The sequence below is a fragment of the Oreochromis aureus genome, linkage group 2, assembly GCF_013358895.1.
Source record: "Oreochromis aureus strain Israel breed Guangdong linkage group 2, ZZ_aureus, whole genome shotgun sequence".
NCBI classification, from domain to species: Eukaryota; Metazoa; Chordata; class Actinopteri; order Cichliformes; family Cichlidae; genus Oreochromis; species Oreochromis aureus.
The window spans coordinates 26,537,916-26,559,090 of NC_052943.1; the positions used below are offsets into that span (position 1 = coordinate 26,537,916).

At 43.0% G+C, this 21,175-nt stretch overlaps 1 protein-coding gene across 1 annotated transcript in view; it reads right to left on the reverse strand.

Moving 5' to 3' along the window:
• The window catches only part of abca1b (ATP-binding cassette, sub-family A (ABC1), member 1B), a 40,881-nt gene that overhangs the window by 13,446 nt on the left and 6,260 nt on the right, over positions 1-21,175 (reverse strand). Inside the window, exons 3-13 of the mRNA XM_031754907.2 lie at positions 20,947-21,040; positions 14,768-14,909; positions 13,597-13,715; positions 7,740-7,861; positions 6,609-6,812; positions 5,275-5,364; positions 1,742-1,982; positions 1,282-1,421; positions 1,064-1,180; positions 684-878; positions 393-598 (exon numbers count right to left, since the gene is read on the reverse strand). Coding sequence (XP_031610767.1) covers positions 393-598; positions 684-878; positions 1,064-1,180; positions 1,282-1,421; positions 1,742-1,982; positions 5,275-5,364; positions 6,609-6,812; positions 7,740-7,861; positions 13,597-13,715; positions 14,768-14,909; positions 20,947-21,040 — 1,670 coding nt within the window. The remainder of the gene's footprint in view (positions 1-392; positions 599-683; positions 879-1,063; positions 1,181-1,281; positions 1,422-1,741; positions 1,983-5,274; positions 5,365-6,608; positions 6,813-7,739; positions 7,862-13,596; positions 13,716-14,767; positions 14,910-20,946; positions 21,041-21,175) is intronic.

The window sequence follows — 21,175 nt, forward strand, 5'->3', positions numbered from 1 at the left end:
TTAATCAGCTTTAACGTCCGAGCCTGAAACCCCAAAGTGAGCCCTGATAAAATGCACCTAGTAGCACCTCCAAATCTGACCGATTAAACCAGGTTTAAAGTTTTTTGGGAGGGTTTTCTTTGAAGGTTTGTTTTCCAGGTTCCTTTGTAGCGTAATTTTGGTTTTCATGAGTCTGAATGCTTAGAGACAATGAAATCAGTTTCTTTGGCCCTGAAATGAAATGTTTACATTGCGGTGATGTCCTGGCTGTTACTGACTGAGAGTCGAGTCCTCACACGGGCCGCATACAAACCCACCTCTAAACTATTTGTGCTGGCTTTACTGGAGCAAATTCTGGAATTTAGGAATGAGGAACAGGACACTGTTATCTGCCTGTGTGTGTGGCTCCTTACGCGTCTTTGATCTTATTGGTCCGCTCCACGTTGTCGATGTCCATGCGGATCTTGTAGTTGAGTTTGGGAGGTAGCTCTGTGGCGTTGGAGGGGACATCCAGAAACACAATCCCTGCCCAGAACTTCCTGTCTTCCAGTAGCTTCATGGACAGGTTCACCATTCTCTCCTCATTGGAGACCGGCTCCAGTTTGTCCAGATTCACACACTTAAAATACACACAGACACGCATCAGGTCATGTGATCTGTGCACGCCAACTACAGCCAGTTGCCTTGAATGCTTGTATACTGACCTCCATGAAGTGGGAGATGCTCATGATGGCCTGATCGGTCTCGTTGAACACATCCCTCCAGGTGAGGGTGCTGCCTGGCGGCTGCTGGTCATCTGCCTGCTTGGACAGGAAGTTGGAGATGTCCTCTACGGTCCAATCCGTGTCAGCAAGCTGAGCGCGAAAGACTCTGGCGGTGATGTTGTTCTTTAGCAGAGTCTGAATGAAAGATAGGAAGGAGGGAGGGAAGGAAAGAAGGAAGGACAAAGGAAGGTTGAAAGAAAAAGAAAAGAGAGGGAATTAAGGAAGGAAATACGAAAGGACAAACGGAGGGTTTACAAAGTCTAAAATAAAGCAGATGAGTTAGAAAGACATCGATGAGGTGGTGGACGGAGCCTGCTTACCCTGATCACGTTCATCTGCTCGCTGTTCTCCATGAAGTCCCAGACTTTGGGTCTTATCTCCTCCCACATCCCCCCCAGCTCCCTAAACACACCGAGCTCCTGGAAGGTCCGATTCACCTAAACACACCACAGACACGAGTCTTGTTACCCTGGGTTACTAGCTAAAGGTGACCAATCAGTCGCAGTCTGGAGCTTTTGCACAGGAAGTGACATCATACCTCGTGGATGATCTTCTGCGTGGCGGGCGTGTGGGGGGTGTACAGGATCTTCCCTAACAGCAGGGGCTTGAGGGCCTGCCAGATCATCCTGGACATGGGGTTTGAGTCCATGTTCTTCACCAGGCTGTTACAGTACGGAGCTACAACACACACGTGATGGAGGTTACCACATACATGTAGCTGGCGTGTTTCAGGAGTCACAATAACACAAAGACAAATAAATACAGAAGTATCAGAGTCAGAGTATTTGAAGTGGACATAATAGCTCATTTCCACCTCAGTGTTTTTATTCTTGGACTCGGACATCTATCTGTTCACAGGAGGCTGTTATAGGATTTTAGTTTGTCTGACATGGGCTGTATTAGCTGAATGTTTGTCTACTCTGACAGATGGAAGAGGACATCTGAAGACAAACGCTTCATTGGGGTTGGAAGGTCCGAGGATGACCCCGAGGACTCACTGGAGGAGTTGTCGTAGAGCGACGCCGTCTCGTCCTCGCTGCTGTTGTAGTTTCCGAACAGAGCCTTGTAGTTGCTGTCTTCGTACCAGTTGAGGGATTTGATCTGCAGACCGCCGCCTTCGGGGTGACCGCACACGATCCGGGAGACGGCCTGGTACATGGCGCTGGGCGACGACGTGGCGTTCTGCGTCAGGAAGACTATCTCGTTCCTCAGATCGATCCAGCTCTTCATACTGGCCAACTGTAGACCCGAGACAGAAGATACTGGTCAGACTGGTTCGAGGGAGACTCCCATTGACATAAATGCAGTTAGGCAATTAACTGATAGCTAAAACTGGATCATGCAACCCTGAACCCTCCCTTAATTTACACTGCATACGCTCAGGGAGCTGGGAGACTTCCCATGATGCACTGAGCATCCACTTCCCTCTTCACATTGTTAAATTTTGTCTGCGCTTGACTGTAGCTTGTGTTTTGCTCTTTATATCTACACTCTCGTCTCTGTTCCTTCACCCCTCAGGTCAAGGCAGATGCTCCTCCCTGATCTTGCTTCTATTTGAGGTCTCTTCCTGTCAAATGGGAGGTTTTTCCTCCCTGACGTCGCCAAGCTTTCTCACAGGTCATCTGAATGTTTGGGTTCTGTCTCTTGTTACGAACCAATGCTAGATTTACATAAAAGTCTAAATTAAAATATATAAATATGTAATAAATGAAAAATATAAATAAAGTTAAGGCTCAAGTGGAAAACAATGCGTAATTAAAAATGAAATAAACTTTAAAAAGAGTCAGAACTCAGGAATTATAGACATTCGCTGAAGTTTAAAAACTGAACACGCTAAAAATGGATCACAGACTAAAGCTGAACTCTCCCCTAGCTAAAAACTGCTGACAGTAAACTCGTGTCTGGCTGCGCTTCCTGTTGAAGCTCAGACTAATTTTATACACTTCATAACAAAAGTGATGTAACAAAGCAAAAGTTCAGATGCAAACAGCTGATCCAGTTAATGTCAAAAAACAAGGTTTAAGGTCCACAAGCTTAATTTCAAGTAGTTTTTAAAAGTCTCACAGTTGTAACCAAAATATCTGATAACTCATTAATCAGCAGTTTCGTTTTCTGCTTACAGATTAATCATTCGGTCCTTAAACCACATCATGATTTTTCAGCGTATCTGGTTTATTCTCCTTTAAATGAGACATTTTTAGAGAGCAAACAGATTTAGAGATTTGAGCATCAACTTTTGCTTGTTTGACTCAAAATCTTTCCAGTTCTGCTATTTCACCTGTTTTTGGTAATTAGGTCCTTTTAAGCTCACAGATGTTCCCCAGGTGTGTCACAAAATAGGAACCAGAAAGAACACATTCTTCTGTAACAAAGTGATTTTCTTCTAATTGAAAAGGTTCTAATTTGACCAGAACACCACAGGAGTTTTGGTGCCTGCTGGCAGAATCTAAATATCAGCATTAAAAAGTAACAGTAGAGGAAAGGTAAAAGGAGCTTCAGATGTTATTATTTTTATTGCCTCAAGAGGAAGGAACCTCAAAGAGGAAGAGCCGCAGGTTACTTTAGGTCATCGGCCCTCAGCAGAAATGAAACTGCTGCAGCTCCAATCTGAGGAAAAGGTCAGTTATTGTCCCAAACATGTCCTCAATATGTCTACAGTTTTGTCCCAGTATTTCTTCAATTTGTCCCCAACACCTCTTCAATATTTATCCGGATTATCTGCAAAAGTTTGAGTACTATGTGTCGAGTATCTCTAAAGTTTGTTTCCAGTATTTCTACGCTGGGTTTCCTGTTTTTGTTCTCAGCATGTTTATTGTGTCTCTACTGTCCCCAGCCTTTGTTGTCAGTGCTTCTATAGTGTGTCCTCTGGGCTCTGGGAAATTCGGACAGGCGTGTTTTACCATTCATGTTAAAGCTGTTCAAGTTATTGTTCAAAGCACTCTTTTTATGAACTGATTAAACTAATAATATTAACCAGGCAGTAAAATAAGGACTACTTTATTGTCGCTGTATCGTCGGGTCTCGTACATATCGTCTTTAAACCTCACAGCTGAGACACTTGAAAGTAGGTCAGGTTTTGACGGCGTGGGCGTGTAAACTACGTGTTTACCTGTGGACAGGGAGACACTGTATGTGTTTTTCATATGACTGGGATCCTATCAAACAGATGGAGCTCCAGATGTTTAAATAAAGTTATTTTAAACTGGGAGTTTTTCACAGAAAATGTAAAATGGGTTTTGTTCTAACGGTCCCATCACAGCCGAGTGTCTCTTTTTTCTTCATCACATGATTTTTAATGCAGTGCTGGGAAAAACACTTCCTCTCTGACCGGGAGAACAAAGTAGAACGAAGGAGATAAGATTGTTAAAGTTATTAAACAGTTGTTGTTGGTTTTTTTAAAACTAAACGTTGTAATTTCCTGGCTTGCCAGTTCAATAATGCCCATCTTAAGTTCCTTTTTTACAGGATCACACTCGTCCTGTCCCTGACTCAGCGCCTGCACAAACCAAACAAAACACTCTGTCACATGTTTTCACTTTAGCCCACAGAGCGATTGTGTGTACTGTGTGTTTTAAAGTATGTGATAACCTCGGGGCAAAAAACAACAATCTGGAGAAGTCTCACTGAACTTTACTCTGATTATCAAACTGTTCACGCCAACCACAGTCTCCCACTCCAAGTTTATTTCCAGTCTATTCCCACTGTAATCCCAGGCTGGAGGCTCTGCAGAGCTGCAGATGTGTCACAAACAACTTTCTGCTGCACAATGCAGCTTTCAGAGCCTCCTCAGTGTCTCTGTGACCTCTAACATGGTCACTAAAGGCTGCATGCAGCCATCTGCGGTCTGCAGCGTCTCAGCAGGACATAGATGGACGCTCAGTGTTTGCTGTTTGTTCGGACTCGTGTTTTCTCCTCCTGAGGCGGCTGTGAAGTGAAAACCCACTGAGACATTTGAGTCTTTGTTCAGCTGGGAACTCGTCTGTCTCTGCTGCAGGGAAACTGCTTTTATCTGGACACATAGACTTGCAGAGATACTCGGAGCTGCCAAGTAAACCCAGTGGCCCCTGATGGTGCTGACGTGGCCCGGAAGACTTGACTGGGGGACACGCATGTCCAGTAAAAAGCTGACTGTGATATTTTGTGCCCTGATCTTTGTTCGTGAGACAAACACCATCGTTAAAAACACATGATGAAAAGACACAAAGAAAAACTGACTGATGATCTTTGCATTAGCCTGAATCAAGCATCAGCCATCAGGGATGAAAAGTTAAGCTGAAGCTGAAGTTCATCTAATGTCCACCAAAGGCTCCAGGAGTGAACCAGTCCCCAAAGAGGCCAATTTTAAAGCAAAAATAAACACCTTCAGAGTCTGATACAAAAGGGGAGTGGCCTCTTTGACTGACAGGTGGTTTAAGCTGCTAGCTTATGCTAGGCTAAACCTCAGTGTCTGAACTGGACCTGTGGACCAATAACACGGCTGCTGAGATATTAATCGTACTAATAAAGGTCTGAGCTCCTGCTTATGACTTACCTCAACTGCCAGTGAACCAAGACTATCCAGCAGGTTGTCGGTTGCCCTGGCGACCTGTTGGACGGCCTCGGGGTCAGCCCTGACGTCCCTCTGAAAGACACAAAGAAACGTTTTCAGTTTCAACTCAACCTTGGCTGAAATAAATAATAACCCACTCATCTATCTTCAGTTTAGTTATTTCAGTGCATTTTTATTTTTACATGTTTCACAGTCAGATGAGACAGAGACCTTCCCAGCAGTGTTGAAATGACATAAGTCATCATATGAACGTTCTCTGTACCCTGAAAACAGACGGATTTAGCACTCATTCAGCAAACTGAACTCTGAACTCTTTAGGTGTTTTGCACTTCTAGCAGATCACCTGAACTCTGCTCGCTGTTGTTTATTTTGGGCTCATATTTGTGACGATTTGACTTCTCTGAATATCTAACATTTCTTTGCTTTCGTGTTGTCCACTTTTCTCCGAACGTTGCCATTTGTCTGATTTTTAATCAAGTTTAAAAAGTTGCTGTGTCATAACTGGAGATAAATGCACGGCAATAATGGGCATGTGTGTGGGTTATTCCCCTAAAATCTGGTTTTTAAGTCTAGTTCATTCTCTTTAAGATTCCTATAACTGATAACTAGCCAAACACCTATGACTTCTCTGAGACGAGGCTGCTGGATTTTCACGGACTTCGTTCTGTGCTGCTGTGGAAACTCGCTCGGTTTCAGCTTCGCAGTCACTCGAAGCGCTCGTAGATTTCTGCACACAAAAGAGGCTGAGGCCTCTTGTGACATACGGCTGCAATGAATCCTTCAAACTCTTTAAAACTGGTCTCCCGGCTACGAAAACTGAGACTGTAAAGAGCCGGGACAGGCCGAGGCACGCCTCCTCCCACACACACACATTTAATATGCTGAGGACACGCCAGCACACCTTTGCTGTGTCACCTGAGCGGGGGGGAAGAAAGGAAAAAATGCCTTTGGACTATTCCAGTGTAAAATTCACCACGTTTTCAGACAAGTTTGTTATTTAAAGTATGTTAGAGGCAGCCTGAAAGACACACCTGCAGGCAGAACTCTGGGCTAAAAGTGCTCAATGTGTCAGTTCAAGTGTTTAACATCTATAAGGAACTTTATATAATAAGTTTATAAAACCTGAGAAAGTATTTAACAGACAAGAAGACAAGTCAAGATTTGAAATGTGTTCATAAAGGATAAGCTGAAACGCTGCAGGAAGTGGTTTCACACTGGGAGAAGCTAAAATAAACTTTATTAAAGCAGAAACTGATCATCTGTAAACCATAACAAAAAAATGAATCATATCAGTGGATTAGCGGGGCCGTATTTACCCGGATGGGTTTGAGGAAGTCCACGTTGTCCAGAAAGTGCTCCTCGGCGTGGTTGAGCCAGGTGGGCGGAGTCTGGCAGATCTTTTCTTGCACCATCGCTGACACCTGTGGGTCCGAGATCGTCACAAATTCCTCCAGGCTCTGCTTGCCCCCCTTGCTGGGACACATGTCCCTCAGGTGGACCCCAAACCCCCCGAGGAGGACCTGCGACAGAAACAGAGGCCAAAGACGGACTTCTTTATCTTCAGGTTTATAGTCTGACTTTAATATTCTGAAATTAGTTTCAATCACTGTGTTTACTTCATGTTCTTATTGTGTAACATGTACTCCAACATTTCAGTCTTTTATTCCATATTCTCCAAGTTTGGATCCAGATTTTCTGCATGTAGGCAAATTCTATTTCAAGTGTTTAAACATCCACAAACTTTTCCTCCTTATTGTTATTCCACCCCTCCACTTAATTCATATTTGCATTTTTCTTTCTTGTGTTCTGTACACCGGTCCACAATATTCCAGCTTTTATTGCATATTTTTAAGCTTATATTCCATGTCTTCATTGTTCTCCTTCATATTTTCCACAGTGACCAAACCTAATCCCAATTTTAAGACCTTCCTTAAGAAAATCCCCATAATCACACAATCTTATTCACTGCTTTTAATACATGCAGTTGACTAAATGCAGTGAATAAAACCCCAGGATATAAAGTTAAGTTCAGTATTATCCAACTCTCGTATATTTGAATTTAAGTTGTCATTCGCTTAATATTCCACTTTTTGTTTTCTAATTTTTACTTTTTTATTCCAAATTCAGTCACTTTTCCACCATCGGCTCAGACTTCTTTAATTTTATGTTCCAAATATTCTAAACTGACTTTTTCCTAAATGATTTCCATTTAGTCTGACACTTTCTTCTTCTTTTATACTCCATACTGTGTTGTGTTTGTGTGCATTTTATATATTTTTTTAATTTTACCTATATTTTCAGACTTTCATCTGATATCTGCCAACTTTTTTATCCCGTATATTTTGGATGGTTTTACTCCACACTGTTAGAGTAAAATTCCTCCAGCTGCCCGTATCCATGTAGGGCTCACAGGGGTCAGACTGAGCATGTGCAGAATGCCTCCTCACCTTCTCCAGGTTGATGCCGGCCTCCGTGATCTGCTGGACGCTGTGTTCGGGGAAGGAGGCGTTCCTCAACAGAAAACTTGACAGAGTCTCATTGTCTCGCAGGAAATGCTTCAACTTGAAGCCTGTGGGAGAAAAAACAAAAACAGACAAAACAGAGCAGGTCAGAGAAACCTGACTCCTCCTTCTCCACCTCCAGTAAATCAGAGGGTTTTGTCTTTTAAATGTGAACGTGTTTGTGGCCACAAAGCAATTTTGTAATTTTTTTTTTTTTTTTACAGAGGGGATGAAGCAGTTCCCCCAGCACATTTTTAAAATGACATCTCTGCTTTCGGTTTGACTAAAATCCGTCCAAGCTGGGAACGAGACAGGCTGATAAAATGTTGGTTTCATTCAAGCTTTTAGGCCTCTCAGGTGACACACCATTCACTCGTGATTGGTGCAGGAGAAAGACTAACAGGTAACAGTCAGGGCGTTAAACAGAGACCTTCCTCTATGTTCTCATGACATGGGTAAGTAAACTGTGAGTAATCCCTGAAAAACAAAATCCCTCAAACACCCAAAAAACTGCAATGACAAAAATTCAATTACACAAAAACACAGATCTGAGATTAAAATAAAGAAAAGAAAAAAAACAAAACAGGTGTGACTGTTGGTAACAGAGCCGACTGCTACAGCAATAAAAACCTTTGTTGACAGATATTTGAACTACGAATAATCCCGGAAGATTGAGAGGTTTTATTTGTTTGGATTTGGAAGGCTGGAGTGATTGTTAATGGTCCGTTTACTGTGGTTGGATTTTTTAAATTTTAATCTGATGTCAGTTTGAGTCTGAAAGTCAGATAGAAATCATTTCAGTAAAGGTACAGATGCTATAACCGCGGCCTGAGGAGGCGTTCGGACCATATTTGGGCTTGTCGGGGGCACGTCCGTACCAGAGCGGCTGCAAGTGGCCTCTACGTTCAGTCTTTGCTACGTCATCGCTGCTCTTCGTTCGACCTGCGTGCTCTCACACGCCTGCAGCTCAAACTTTCCACTCAGCTCCATCACAGCAGCTGGATGCACTTTTGCATGAAGCCCCCACACGCATACATGCCCACCCCTCCCTGCGCCTTTCTTCTTCTTCTGCAGGTTTGAACAGGCAGCTGCAACGAAGGCTGAGAGGAGCTTCTCTTGTCATTCATTTGAAACAAACAGGAAGCTAACGTGTGAAGCTTCTCTGCCTGTGTTGCTTCACTCTTTCAAAACGTGGAGATTTAAGATGACGGATCATCCGAGATTACAGTCGTTGCTGTGTTGCTGTCCTCCTGCCTCCAGCCTGCTGAACATCAGCAAACCACAGAAATGTATCGATCGATTGGCTTTATTTGCAGCTTTATGGACATCCATGAAGAAACGCTCTAACTGGTAAAATGCGGCTGCTGATCCATCAGCCAGCTTCCATCAGAAACCCCAAAATTCAATAAAAGCATCGTCGAGCTTCCTCAGAAGCTTTTATCCTCCAGCTTAGAACGACGTCACCGTTATTAATCGGCTCCTTCATCACTCTGTTTATCAGCAGGAAAGCATCAAACTGAGGCATATTTTTTTATCCCTCTCTGCCGTTTTCCTGTTTCACTTCTTATTTTCCAAGATTTGATCCGTATTTTCATACATCCAATTAATATTTTTACCCTTCTATTCACAGACTTTATAGAACATGGACAAAGCCATTGTGCTGTCACACAGTTGTTACCTTAGCTCACTCAAAGTGACTTAACATTAGTAGCTTGGCTCGTGCCATGTTGGTTCTTCTTAATATTTATATTTTATTACAGGTTTGTCACAAACGACCATATTTGGACTGGACAGTACAGGTACTTCCGGCTGCTTCCTTATTTTCCCCAGAGGTCGCCACAGTGGATGGATCTGCACATCTGCTTTCCCATAGATTTTACGCCTGATGCCCTTCCTGACGCAAACCTCCCACTTATCTGGGCTTGGGACTGACACTAGGACACTTTTCCACTAAATGCACTTTAACTTATGTCATGTAGGACACTTCACACACATCTTTTTGGTTTACAAGCTTTTGTAAGCCTGGAAAATCTATCATTCCATATTTACCTGTTTAAAATTGTCCACTTTTCATTCCATGTTTGCAGACTTCAGCATGTTCAGCTAAAATACAGAGATCGTATTTATGATTTATGTGATTTTGTTGTGAAAGAAATTATTTTAAATCAGAAGCCGTCACTCCTCAGCCTCAATCTGATTTCAGTGCCAGCCCAGATCAGCTACTCGCTTCACTTCCTGCTCGAGCAGGAGGAACCCTGAACAGATCAAGTTCAGGCAGGAACGCTGTAAAAGCGAGTCTTTTCCAAGGAAGTATCATATGTTCTCTGATCTGTCTCTAATAAATCAATCGATGATTAATTTTCCTGTTTCAGCTCCAAGGCGGCAATCAGGTGGTGTTCATCTGTGCTGAGATGTGCGGCGGTATAGAGGCCCTTTGGGGACAAAAAGCCGACTGTGTGTTACTACAGTTAGTGTTAGTGACGGGTCAGAGGACAGGTCCAGCTGTCTGACATCAGCAGCTCGCAGTGATGTGATTGGTCAAATGAGAAGCAGTTTCCAGCAGAGAAGCCCGTCTGCTTCAATCACAACTCGCCGTCATTAAACCGCCACACCACCGCGTTCCGGAGCCACATCAAAAAACTGGTTCTTGTCTGCCGCTCATCATGTTTGAACTTTCTGATAGCGTTTCAGAAAATAAAGACGCTCCTCCACTTTCATGATTTCAACCTCGCCAGATTGGTTTTAATCCACAGAGGAACTAACAGTCAGCTGCTAAACTGTACAGTAATGGTTATGTGAGATGACTGCAGTGACCCAATCCAGGTTCAGGTCTGATGTGGACCCCCATTAAGGCACTCTGAATTACACGTTTGTACAGCTGCAGGGACACATCTGAACTCAGTGACGCTCTGCGGGACGGCGCCGAGCTGAGCAGCAGAAAACCCAACACGACAGGGCGTCGCGAACACACACCACACACACTGACCCTGTCAGTCCACCTGCAGGGGAGGGGCCACAGGGCCAGCCAATCAGAATCGGCTCTTGCTGCCACCCTTCTACCTCCCTCAGCAGAGTCAGAAGACAGTTGTGTTGATATCAGAAAACTGTGTGTGGAGTGACCGCTCACGATCAGACAACAACCGAAAGAAAAATCCACAACAGAGAGAAAACAACAAAAAGTGGCAAAAATCAAACATGAAGAGGGAACAATTGAATAGAAAGATGCAATAACTGAATTCGAAGAAACAAAAACAATCACACAAAAATTAAAAAAGGACACAAAGTGGCAAATAAATAAACCACAGAAAAAATAAAATGAACAGACGCAAATCACGAACATGAAGAGGCAAAAACAAGATAAAAAGAAACAAAAACCAATAAGACACAAAATCACAAAACCAAAATCCACCACAGAGACAAAAACCAACTACAGAGAGCCAAAAACAACACAAACAGCCAAAAATCAAATACAAAGAGAAGAAAACCAATGCGAGACAAGGACAGGACACAAAATGACAAAAAAACTACAAATAAATAAACCAGAGACAAAAAAAACAAAAAAAACATGCCATACAAAACAAAACAAACCAAAACATAAGATCAAAAACAACAACACAAAACAACAAACCCAGCATAATGGGGCAAAAAAACAACCACAGACAACCAAAAACACCACAGAAAACAAAGACAAACAACACAAAGAGGAAGAAATCAAACAGTAAGAGGCAAAAACTGGATACAAAGAAGCAAAATATCATACAGAGACAAAAAGCAACTACAAAAGAGACAAAAACAGACAAAAAGACAACGAATTAAACGTGAAGAGACAAAAACCAATGAAACACAAAAACAGGACACAAACACAGACAACCAAAAACAACACAAAATACAAATAAAAACAACACAAAGTGACAAAACAAACTATAAAAACCACCAGAGAGAAACAAACAAAGGAAAAACTTTCAGTGTGTTTCAGTGTGCGGTCTTTGGTCTTAACGCCTCGATGTGAAAGTTGGGGGTCTTGGCTCATTTGAAGCTTGATAATTAGCCGATTAGCTTTCTATGCTTGCTTTGGATTTAAAACTGAAATGAAAATTTTTCCGTTTTATTGTTGCTAAACAAACCGTTAAAGGTCGCTTGCTGCAGAGAAACATTTGCATTTTCACGGATCTGTTTCTAAGCCCTCGGGCTATGAAGTTTCCTGAGAACTGCTGAATCCTGGTTGCTGCTCCCTAACCAGGTGAGCTCACCTGGAAGGTAAGCAGGTAAACCTGCTGCGGCGTGTCATGCCGCCCCCTCATCACACCATCGCTCCTCCTGACCAATAAAACAGCTTCATTTATTATCAGATTAGTGGGAATAAAGAGCAGAAACTGCTGATGTTCAATCAACAGGGAGGAGAAGCAAGAGAGCCGGCAGGTCGGTGCAGGTAGGGAAAACAAACGCCCCCCACAGAGAGCCAAAGCTGCAAATTAACGCACAAAAGAGAGAAATTCTTTTTGTTCAGCGAGCCTGAAATCTCCTGCGGCAGAGAGAGGATGCCTAAAAACCTGTTGACCTTTGAGAGGCTCTGCAAAGACTCGCTAGCTGTTAGGCTCCTTCAGCGAGCTCAGAGATGATTTATTGACGAAGGTGTCATTCAAAAAAGAGCCTGCCGACAGTCATGACTCACAGGTTTATGAATTACACCGTAGGATTAGTCCAGGCATGCTCTCCAAACATTAACCTCTGGGGCTAAAAAATAAAAGCTAAGGCTCCAGTTTCAAAAGCTGCAGTTCCTCTAACGTCCACTCGAGGCTCCAGCAGTTTTTTAATTTTTCATACAATTATCCGACCAATATTATGGCTGCTGTGAGCTTAATTGTATGAATACAGTTTCCAAGTTGTCTGTTAACTGTGTGTGTCCTACTGTACAGTCTGTAGATGAAGCTTGCTAACCAATGTAGCCAGCATTAGGTGATAACTTCAGTCCATCCTCTCCTCTAACATGGTAACCTGGGGTTAAGGAATTCATCAGGTGCGTCTTAAACGTCTGAAAAGACCAAGTCCTATAGCTACCATGAAATCAGCACCAGAAATGTTTAAACCTTTGCCTCCAGCTTCCTTGTTTTGCAGGTGGAACGGTTTGTACAGAAATATGGAAGATGGGTGTTATGTGGCTGGTTTAAGAGGCTCTCATCTGGCCCGAAGTCTCAGTCAGTTTAACCTCTTAACACCAGTCAGGGCCCAGGTGACCAGTTTTAGGGTTCTGCTGTGTTTTTACAACATTACTTTTCAAAATAAGTGCATGCATTTTGGCCTTTAGGTTCCTCTGTTAAAGGACTACCTTGTGGGAATGGCAATAAAACCTTCACATTTAGGCACCGGCTGGATGTTTAAAAAAAATGTTCTACTTCTTTTACATTCTGTATTTGTTCTGTTATACAGTTTAAAAATCATAATAATTAATATTACTATGGTCATGTTGACACAGTAAGATTTACTTTTCTTATCCAAAAGCTGACAAAGTCCTTTTTTTTAATCTTTGTTGCCGTGTGCAGGTTGTTAAGATTAAAAAAAAAAAAAAAACATAACTGTAAATACACCTCGTAGCTGGAACTTTCACCAGTTAAACACGCTTTGAGCTTTTATCTACACTGTGTTTTTCTTATTTGGTGATGACGTGATTACGGCTGATATGTCTGCTATCACTCCAAACAACACTGATGTGCAGATTAGCAAAATCAAACAAAGTCAAACTGCATCGCTAACCCTAATCTGAGCTCATCTCCACAAAGTGAAGGTTGCGTTTTGTGTGTCCTACCTGAGCGGCTGGACTGCAGCACCTGCAAGGCTCGAGCCAGCTCCTTGAAGCCCTCAAGGTTTTTATCATTCTGACTGTACAGGAGGATCTTCTTGGCGTCCGAGAAAAGGCGAGAAATTCTGCAAAATAAAGGTAAAACATCAAACGTGAGCCACAAAGGAGCTCTTAGCATACATACAAACACAGAGGGAAAGACCCGGCACAGGCCAGCTTACAGTGAAAACAACAAACAGGTTAAAATGACACATTCCTGTTGACGCTCAAAACAGTTAAAGTGTTAGTTTGTATGGAAGCAGTGACTAACTGAACTCCAGAGTTTAAGGTTTACATTCGCCTAACAAGCAAAAGATCCCCCGGTTTGATCACAGATCGTGACGACCTTCTGAATAAGGGATCAGCCAAAAGTAGGTTCTAGATAAAAGTAGTAGATATGTCAGGATTACTACTTCAGTCCACAGGTTCAAAAGCTAACCTTCTTACACTGACTGTCTGCAGACAGAAAAGGGAGGAAGGTGTCATTTAAAATATGTGAAGTGAAACAGTGGAAAAAGGTTCAAAATTAAACTCTACAGGAAGATTAAGTGTCACTATATAACTTGAAGTGTTAAAGTGAAAAACCTCAGATAAGTAATTTATATTGTAGCTTTAAGTCTTAAAAGTAGTTGATGTTTATGTTTCAAAACATCTGAGAGTAGTTGAGCTTCTGGCTCCTTAGGAGAGGGAAAAAGTAGCAGGAATTTGATAAGCAACCAATAAGATTAACGATTTGAGGCCTCAGTCACACAGGCCTAGAGACCAGCCTGTGAACCTCCAGCGACCTCTGGGTGATATTGGCCATGAAAACAGCTGAAGCGTCAGCTTATACAAAAACACTGAGAGCAGCTGAAATCTTAAAATCCAGTTTTGTCTGTTAATGTGTGAGAGAAGGAAAGTTAAAGTGTATCAATAAAGTTTCAGAAATAAAGTCACTGACAGCCTGTTTCAACTCTACAGACTTGATATGTAAATGTAAATAACAAGAAATGAAAGAATGTGAGGTACTATCAAAATAAAATTCATTTTACTTAAAAATGTCTGCTGATTAGTAAAAGATGAAACCACAAGCACGCTTTAGCAGTTTAACAAAGATGAGCAATTTTTCAGAATAAAAGCCTCTTTTTTGGGCACTCACATGGAGTCGTTGAAGTTCCCGACGATGCCTGGAGACTCGCCCGGTGTCGGATGTCTGAAGCAGGGGTTGTTGGCGTTGCAGAGGATTCCCTGAAGCCAGGGCAGCGTCCCGGCTGATGGCATAGCCTTGTTTGGAAAATGACCTGCAGACAGGAAATGAAAACAGGAAGTCACAAGAAAGTCTGAAGATCTTGCAGTAAAAGTGACAGGAAAGCTGTGACCAGCTCGACATTTTATAATTAAATTTATAAAGAAGAGTGAGTCTTTAATTCAAACAGCAAACAGATCTCCAAATAGGCTCATGGGAGATGTAGTGCACATTTTGAGGCGCCCTCCAACTCACCTGTGCACTGTAACATGAAGAGAATAGAGCCCCTGTGTTTCCCAATGTAAGATGTGCAGGTTTTAAAGCCATACATGTGGTTTTGCCTGTGTGCTGCGGTCAGATTTAATCTGAAAGATGTTCAGGGTGCTCCTTTATCTTCCTGATCTGATGGAACAAAGTGTTCCCACGTTCCCCTGGACTCAGAGGTGTCAGATAAGCTGCAATTGGTTTATTGTCGCCCGCAGTCGAGCATCAGTGGCACCTGCTGCAGGTTGAAGCTGAGGACAGAGGCGCGAGCGGGTTCACTGGAGAGCAAAGACCTTTACCCCCTTCTCTCATCGAGCTTCACCGTGTTAGCTGTACGCGCAGAGAAGGCGCTGATATCAGGGAACCTTTAAGACTGCCAACTGGCCTCTTTTTAATCAAAACACAGATAAGATAAACGAGAGGCGCAGATTCACTTCACTCGACAGCAGAGTGAGGGCCACACAGGTGGAACAACAACTTCAGGATGAGCTCAGGACGACAGGGGTGGAAAAACTCCCACAGGCTCCAGATCAAAACACCAGAGCTTGACTTGTTAGACTGGGTGTAAAAGAACTGATGTGAACTGATAATGATCATAAAACGTTAATAATCAATTAATAGCTCGAGCAAAAGCTCCAGCCGCTCGGACCTCCCTCCTGGTGTTTGTCAGGTTCAGATTTATATCATAAGAAGGCATAAGCAGACTCATGTGCAATTTACAGTACTGCAATTGGATCCACTTGTGCACGCGTTTCCCCAGAGAGGGCTTTCCAACCACCGCAAACGTGCTCCATGCAGTTTCCCAAGTGCTGCACAGTGCGGGACGTGGATGACGCCATGAGTCAGTCGAACACTTGGTTTCACTTCACCTCCTTGCACATCATGACTTCACTCTCCTTTAGGACCAACAACACAACAACCAAGAGAGTGGCCCACAGACCACCAGCAGCCACTCTCTGCAGGCCGACGGGCATCCACGGACTGAACCATGATTTCCCCACACCAGCAGCGGCCAAGAATCCTCAAAAACAGGCAGGTAAACATAAACATGCGGGTTTAGAGAAATATTTTAATAAACTTATCACTACTGGTTTCATCATGTCTGCTGCCCGTGACAGAGAAGTCATGTTCATACACACAGACAGATCAGATCAAGATTTTTCCCACTGGGGCTGAAAAAAAAAAAAAAAAAAACCAGAGGAAGAAAGAGAGCTGCAGGAGAGCTGAGGTTATGTGGGTTTCATGGTTGGTAACCTACGCTAGCTCGCTATTCAGTGACGTCTGAATCACATCCGTAAACAGCCTTTTACACACCGTAATGCAACTAGTTACACTCTAAAGATAACTGGTGCTAGTCTAGGCACAGACAGACTAAAGGGATATCCTTCAGTCCTCCACCTGTCCCAGCACCAGGTGGAGTCTCTCTTGTCTGTGTCTTATTATGAAACAGAACTTCTGTTTCGTGCTGCCAACTCAAACATGTGGAGCTACGCGCTGTGGCCTGACTCTGCTGTGATAACTGCGTCACACCATCCACATCATCACGTTGTTTTCTTTGCAGTTATATTCCAGCGTGGTTGCACCTCAGTCAGCTGGCTGCTTTATTTAGTAATTTCACTTATCATGTCCCCTGAGGTGTTCAGAGTTTGCTAGAAGTTGGTAAAATAAAGAAATAGTTGAAATATTTTCTTCCCAAAGCGCTTCACGGTGCAGCAGGTGAGTTTTTCAGCAAAGCCTTAACTCTAAATCACCTGTGAGACTTGGCGATGCATTCAAGTACACCTCTGAAAAGTCAGAGGTTTTGGAGGAACACGCTGGCGTACAGATGTGATGCACCTCAGTGGGAAACATTCTCCCGTAACAACTTCACTCAAGCGTGTTAACAACTGAATTTGAGAAAAAGCTGATATTTTTTAAAAGACAATCACATTTCAACACTTGACGAGTTGCTGTAGGATGAAACATCCACACTTTGGTTTTACTCTTTAGATTTTAAACAGCATCTAAACTTTTTTAGAAACAAAGTCAAGTAAAGTGAATAATGTGCAAAAACCTTAAAAATGAGCCACAGATGACGAAGACTGCCCTCACATAACTGATTCAGACTCGTTAAAGGTGATGTCAACAGCCACATTCTTTTTAGAAATTAACCTTAAAAAGTAATTTTATCCTGTTGACTCAATCAGTCCGATTATGTTTCATTAACCCAGCTTCACAGCTAAAAGTCACATCCATTATATTTCTGATGTTTTTGGCTGGCATGGCGGACAATCGCCTGAAAGAAAAGTGGGATCTACAGCTGAAAGCAGCTCAGCAGCTCTGAATATCTGCCACAAAAACAAACAGAAAAGTTTCCACAGAGCAGACGATGAACTGTGTGCAGCGGAGCTGTCGTGTCACGTCAAGTCACATTCATTTGTACAGCACGTTTAGCACGCGGTGTTGACCCAAAGTGCCCACGCAGAGGGATTAACCATTATAAATTCATCTCCATGAACACGTTCAAAGCTACGCTGTCGTGTAAAACTGGATATTAAAGGATTGAGCGGGACCACGCTCCAGCTCGTCTCTGATCCTCAGGAACTTTCTCCGAGCGCCTTCCAGCCGAGAGTGGCGAGTTTCAACACGTCCCTGCAACTCACATGCTGCGTGAATCACTGCACAACTATTCTCATACAGCATGAGAACTGAAAGTACTTCGAGTGCCCAGAGCTTCTGCTTTCACGGGGAAAGAGGAAGACGAGCAGCTTCCTGCTCCGTCTTCATCTCCTGATGTTGATGTTTGGCCCGAGTGAGGCAGAGAGGCGCTCCTCCTCTGAGATAATCGGTGAGGAATGAAAGCGTTCCCTTTTGTTTCCTGTCAGGCAGGTTTCATTCATCCCATAAAAAAGTATAGCCTGAAGCTCCTGATTCTTCATCTTCAGCTGCTGACACCGGATTATCTCAAGAGCCCCTCAGTCATTTTAAACTTTGGCATTTTACACCCTATTTGAGCCGGTTTATGCCGACGTGTGTTACACTTTAAAAGTTGTGTCGTTTTAAGGAAATATTTCCTGAGCTTCAACAGAGCGAGATGAAAAGACGGCTGAAGAGTCAATTACAGCAAATTACTGTTATTAACTGTGACAAATTCCCGGTAAAATCACAGATATTCCCAGTGCAGTGATGCCAGATTTAATACGGAAAGTTAAAATCTAAAAGCATTTCTTGATCTGGAGAAGTTGCTTGAATACCTTTCCGGTAAAGATTTCATGGCAGTGGAATAACAATGGGTCTCTAAGGACAGCAGTGTGGAAAAAAACTGGTATATTTCCACTGATTCCACTAATTTCTCTTAAGCAATCTCAGGCTGTTTTTCAACTGAACTGCTCAATAAATGAGAAAAATTACTTTTTTGTTTCTTCAAAGTCTCGGCATGAAAACAATCATTCTGATTGACACACAACAGGAAGGCTTTTTTTTTTTTTTTTGCACTGCTGTAAAACAGGGTTGGGGTTGGGGTCGTCCCAGATTGCGACTTTATATCTCACAGGGGTCATCCAGGTTAAAATATGACTGTTGGCTGCATGCACAATATCGTCTGCAGCTGCGGAAGAGTTTACCGATCATTTGTTGGGAAGAACGTGAACTGATCAATCGTGAACTCTGTGTTTTTGAGGTTTGGACTGTTGGTCGGGCGACGTCAGCTTTTGCTGAGCGGACGTGTCAGTCAATGCTCAAAGTAAATGAACAAACAGATGGGTGGAAACATATTTAAGTTGCTGACATGTGACTAATAAATAGAGTCACTGCAGATGTTCAGTTTTTCTTCATTTTCACAGCGCTTGCCGGGCAAAAAGGCCTCACATCACACAACCATTCACTATCGGTTTAAAGTGGACCTACGCTACCGAGTCATCCCTTCAAGTCTTCATATTTTGCTTTCAAGAAGCAAAATCCAGTTTTTCTCTGGACATTTGCTGCTTTTTCCACTCATTTTCCAGTTTTCCATGGTCCAGTTCTTATACCTGACCATTTTTAACCACTTAGCATTAACAAATGAATCACTTAAACATAAAAAGGCACCAAATTCAAGAGATTAACCGGTGTTGAATCTACACATTACAGAAAACTTAAAAAAGACCAATTTCCGTCTGCAGTTCAATCCAGCTTCAAACACCTTTGATTCAAACATGAGCTCCTTTCCATGTGGAAGTAACCTGGAAAATGTTTTCCTGCTTTCTCTCTCTGTGAGAGCACCATAACTTCCTGTCTGAGTCAGCTTCTTCTCTCCAAACTTCTCCATGTCCTTCGTCATATTTCCTTTCAGGCTTGGGGAGATGTTCAAAACATCTGATTTTAAACAGCTGATTTATTTATGCAACATCGAGGTCTACGCTGAGACGGAAAACGAAGACGCTGAAGTGAGGTTTAACCCTTTCGTGCAGTTTATCACTCCTATCAGAACTTTAATGATCGTCGATGAATCTCTGCGACCTTCACGATGTCTGATAATGAGCGATAAAGAGCAATAAAAAACAAGCTCCTCGTGACAAACAACACAGGGCGATTCATTTAGCACATGGAGCTTTAATTTGAAATCCTGCAGCAGTAAGCAATAATGCACTTCCTCCTGCTTCCAGGACCACTGTCAATCAATAACCTCGGGTAATCGGAAATCAATGAGTGTGAAACCGATATCAGATGTTCCTAAAGGTGCAAGGGTCTGAAGAGAGATGATAACCAGCGCACACCTGGCTGCCCCTGGACCCTTCAGAAACACCTGAAAACACCTCTGCAACATCTGCAGGACTTCAGCTGGACTAGGCTGGAATGTATGTGCCCACAGCCTGATCGCCCTCTGTGTGACCACCGATAACTGACACCCTCACTGCCACGCCGGGTGAGGAGGTGGGGTCAGGGTGCACAAATTAAGGTAGCGCTATCCCCCCTCCATGATGATGCTGGTGTCAGAAACACACCTGCGACTTTGTTTGTAAAATATAAATTTTTAAAAAAAGGATATAGATTTAGCTTTAATTCATAGATAATAGTCAAGAGCAGTCAGCTGAACATCAGCCTGGCTCTGGGTTTTTTTTATCATTCATTTCAAAGAGGGCAGAGCTCTGGGCAAGAACACACAAGTCTGTGTGTGACTTATCTGCACATTAATGGGAAAATTAGACAAAAAAACAAAACAGAAAAGCGCATTCTTTGATAAAATCGTCCATCAGCACAACCCACCCCCGCTACACTAATATATTATACGTGTGGTTTATATAATGGTGGTGCAGTGGTTAGCAGGGTCGCCTCACAGCAGGAATGTTCTAGATTTGAACCTTTGTGTTCATGTCTCTCACCTCCAGCGCGTATTTGCACCACCTGACTGGTGCTGGTCCAGTTCTGTTTTGGTTTGAGAGCGTTTCTAGCTGAAGCTGTGCTCATTTTTTGTGCAAAGAAAATCACCTTCATAGCTGAAAAACGAAGTCAACGTAGAAATAAAAGTGGCCCGATAAACATGTCAGTCCCCACAGACGCCCAACATACGTCAAACAGAGCCCGATGTTGTCACCACCATGGTTATGACATCATCATTTTTAGCCCGAAGCTCCGTGTGCTGGGTCAACCATGACAAGCATAAACTTCGCATCACGCCAAGATTTGTCTCCCAGATCAAACAGACACGATGCTGCAGGCTGATTGGACGAGGATGCTCTCTGACATCACTCTTCATCACTTGAGGTAAACTTTGTATAACTGGGGCAGCTGTTGCCTCAACGGGTCGATCGACTCAGGCTCTGAACCAGAGCGCCATTAGAGTAACGTTTAAATAAAGGTTTTCAACTCACACTCATGCTGCTCGTAGGGAGGATAGTTCAGCCGCACAGAGATGAGGATGAAGAAGATGAGGAGGGGCCAGACGATCTCTGCCAGGAGCTGGAGCTGAAACACACACAGACACAGACTTTAACACGTAATCCAGCTAGAAACAGGAAACCATTAGAGAAAAACACAAAGAATGTGTGCATGCGGTCTAAAAGCCTCCTGATTGGCTCCTTTTAAGTGTTTCCCCACGAC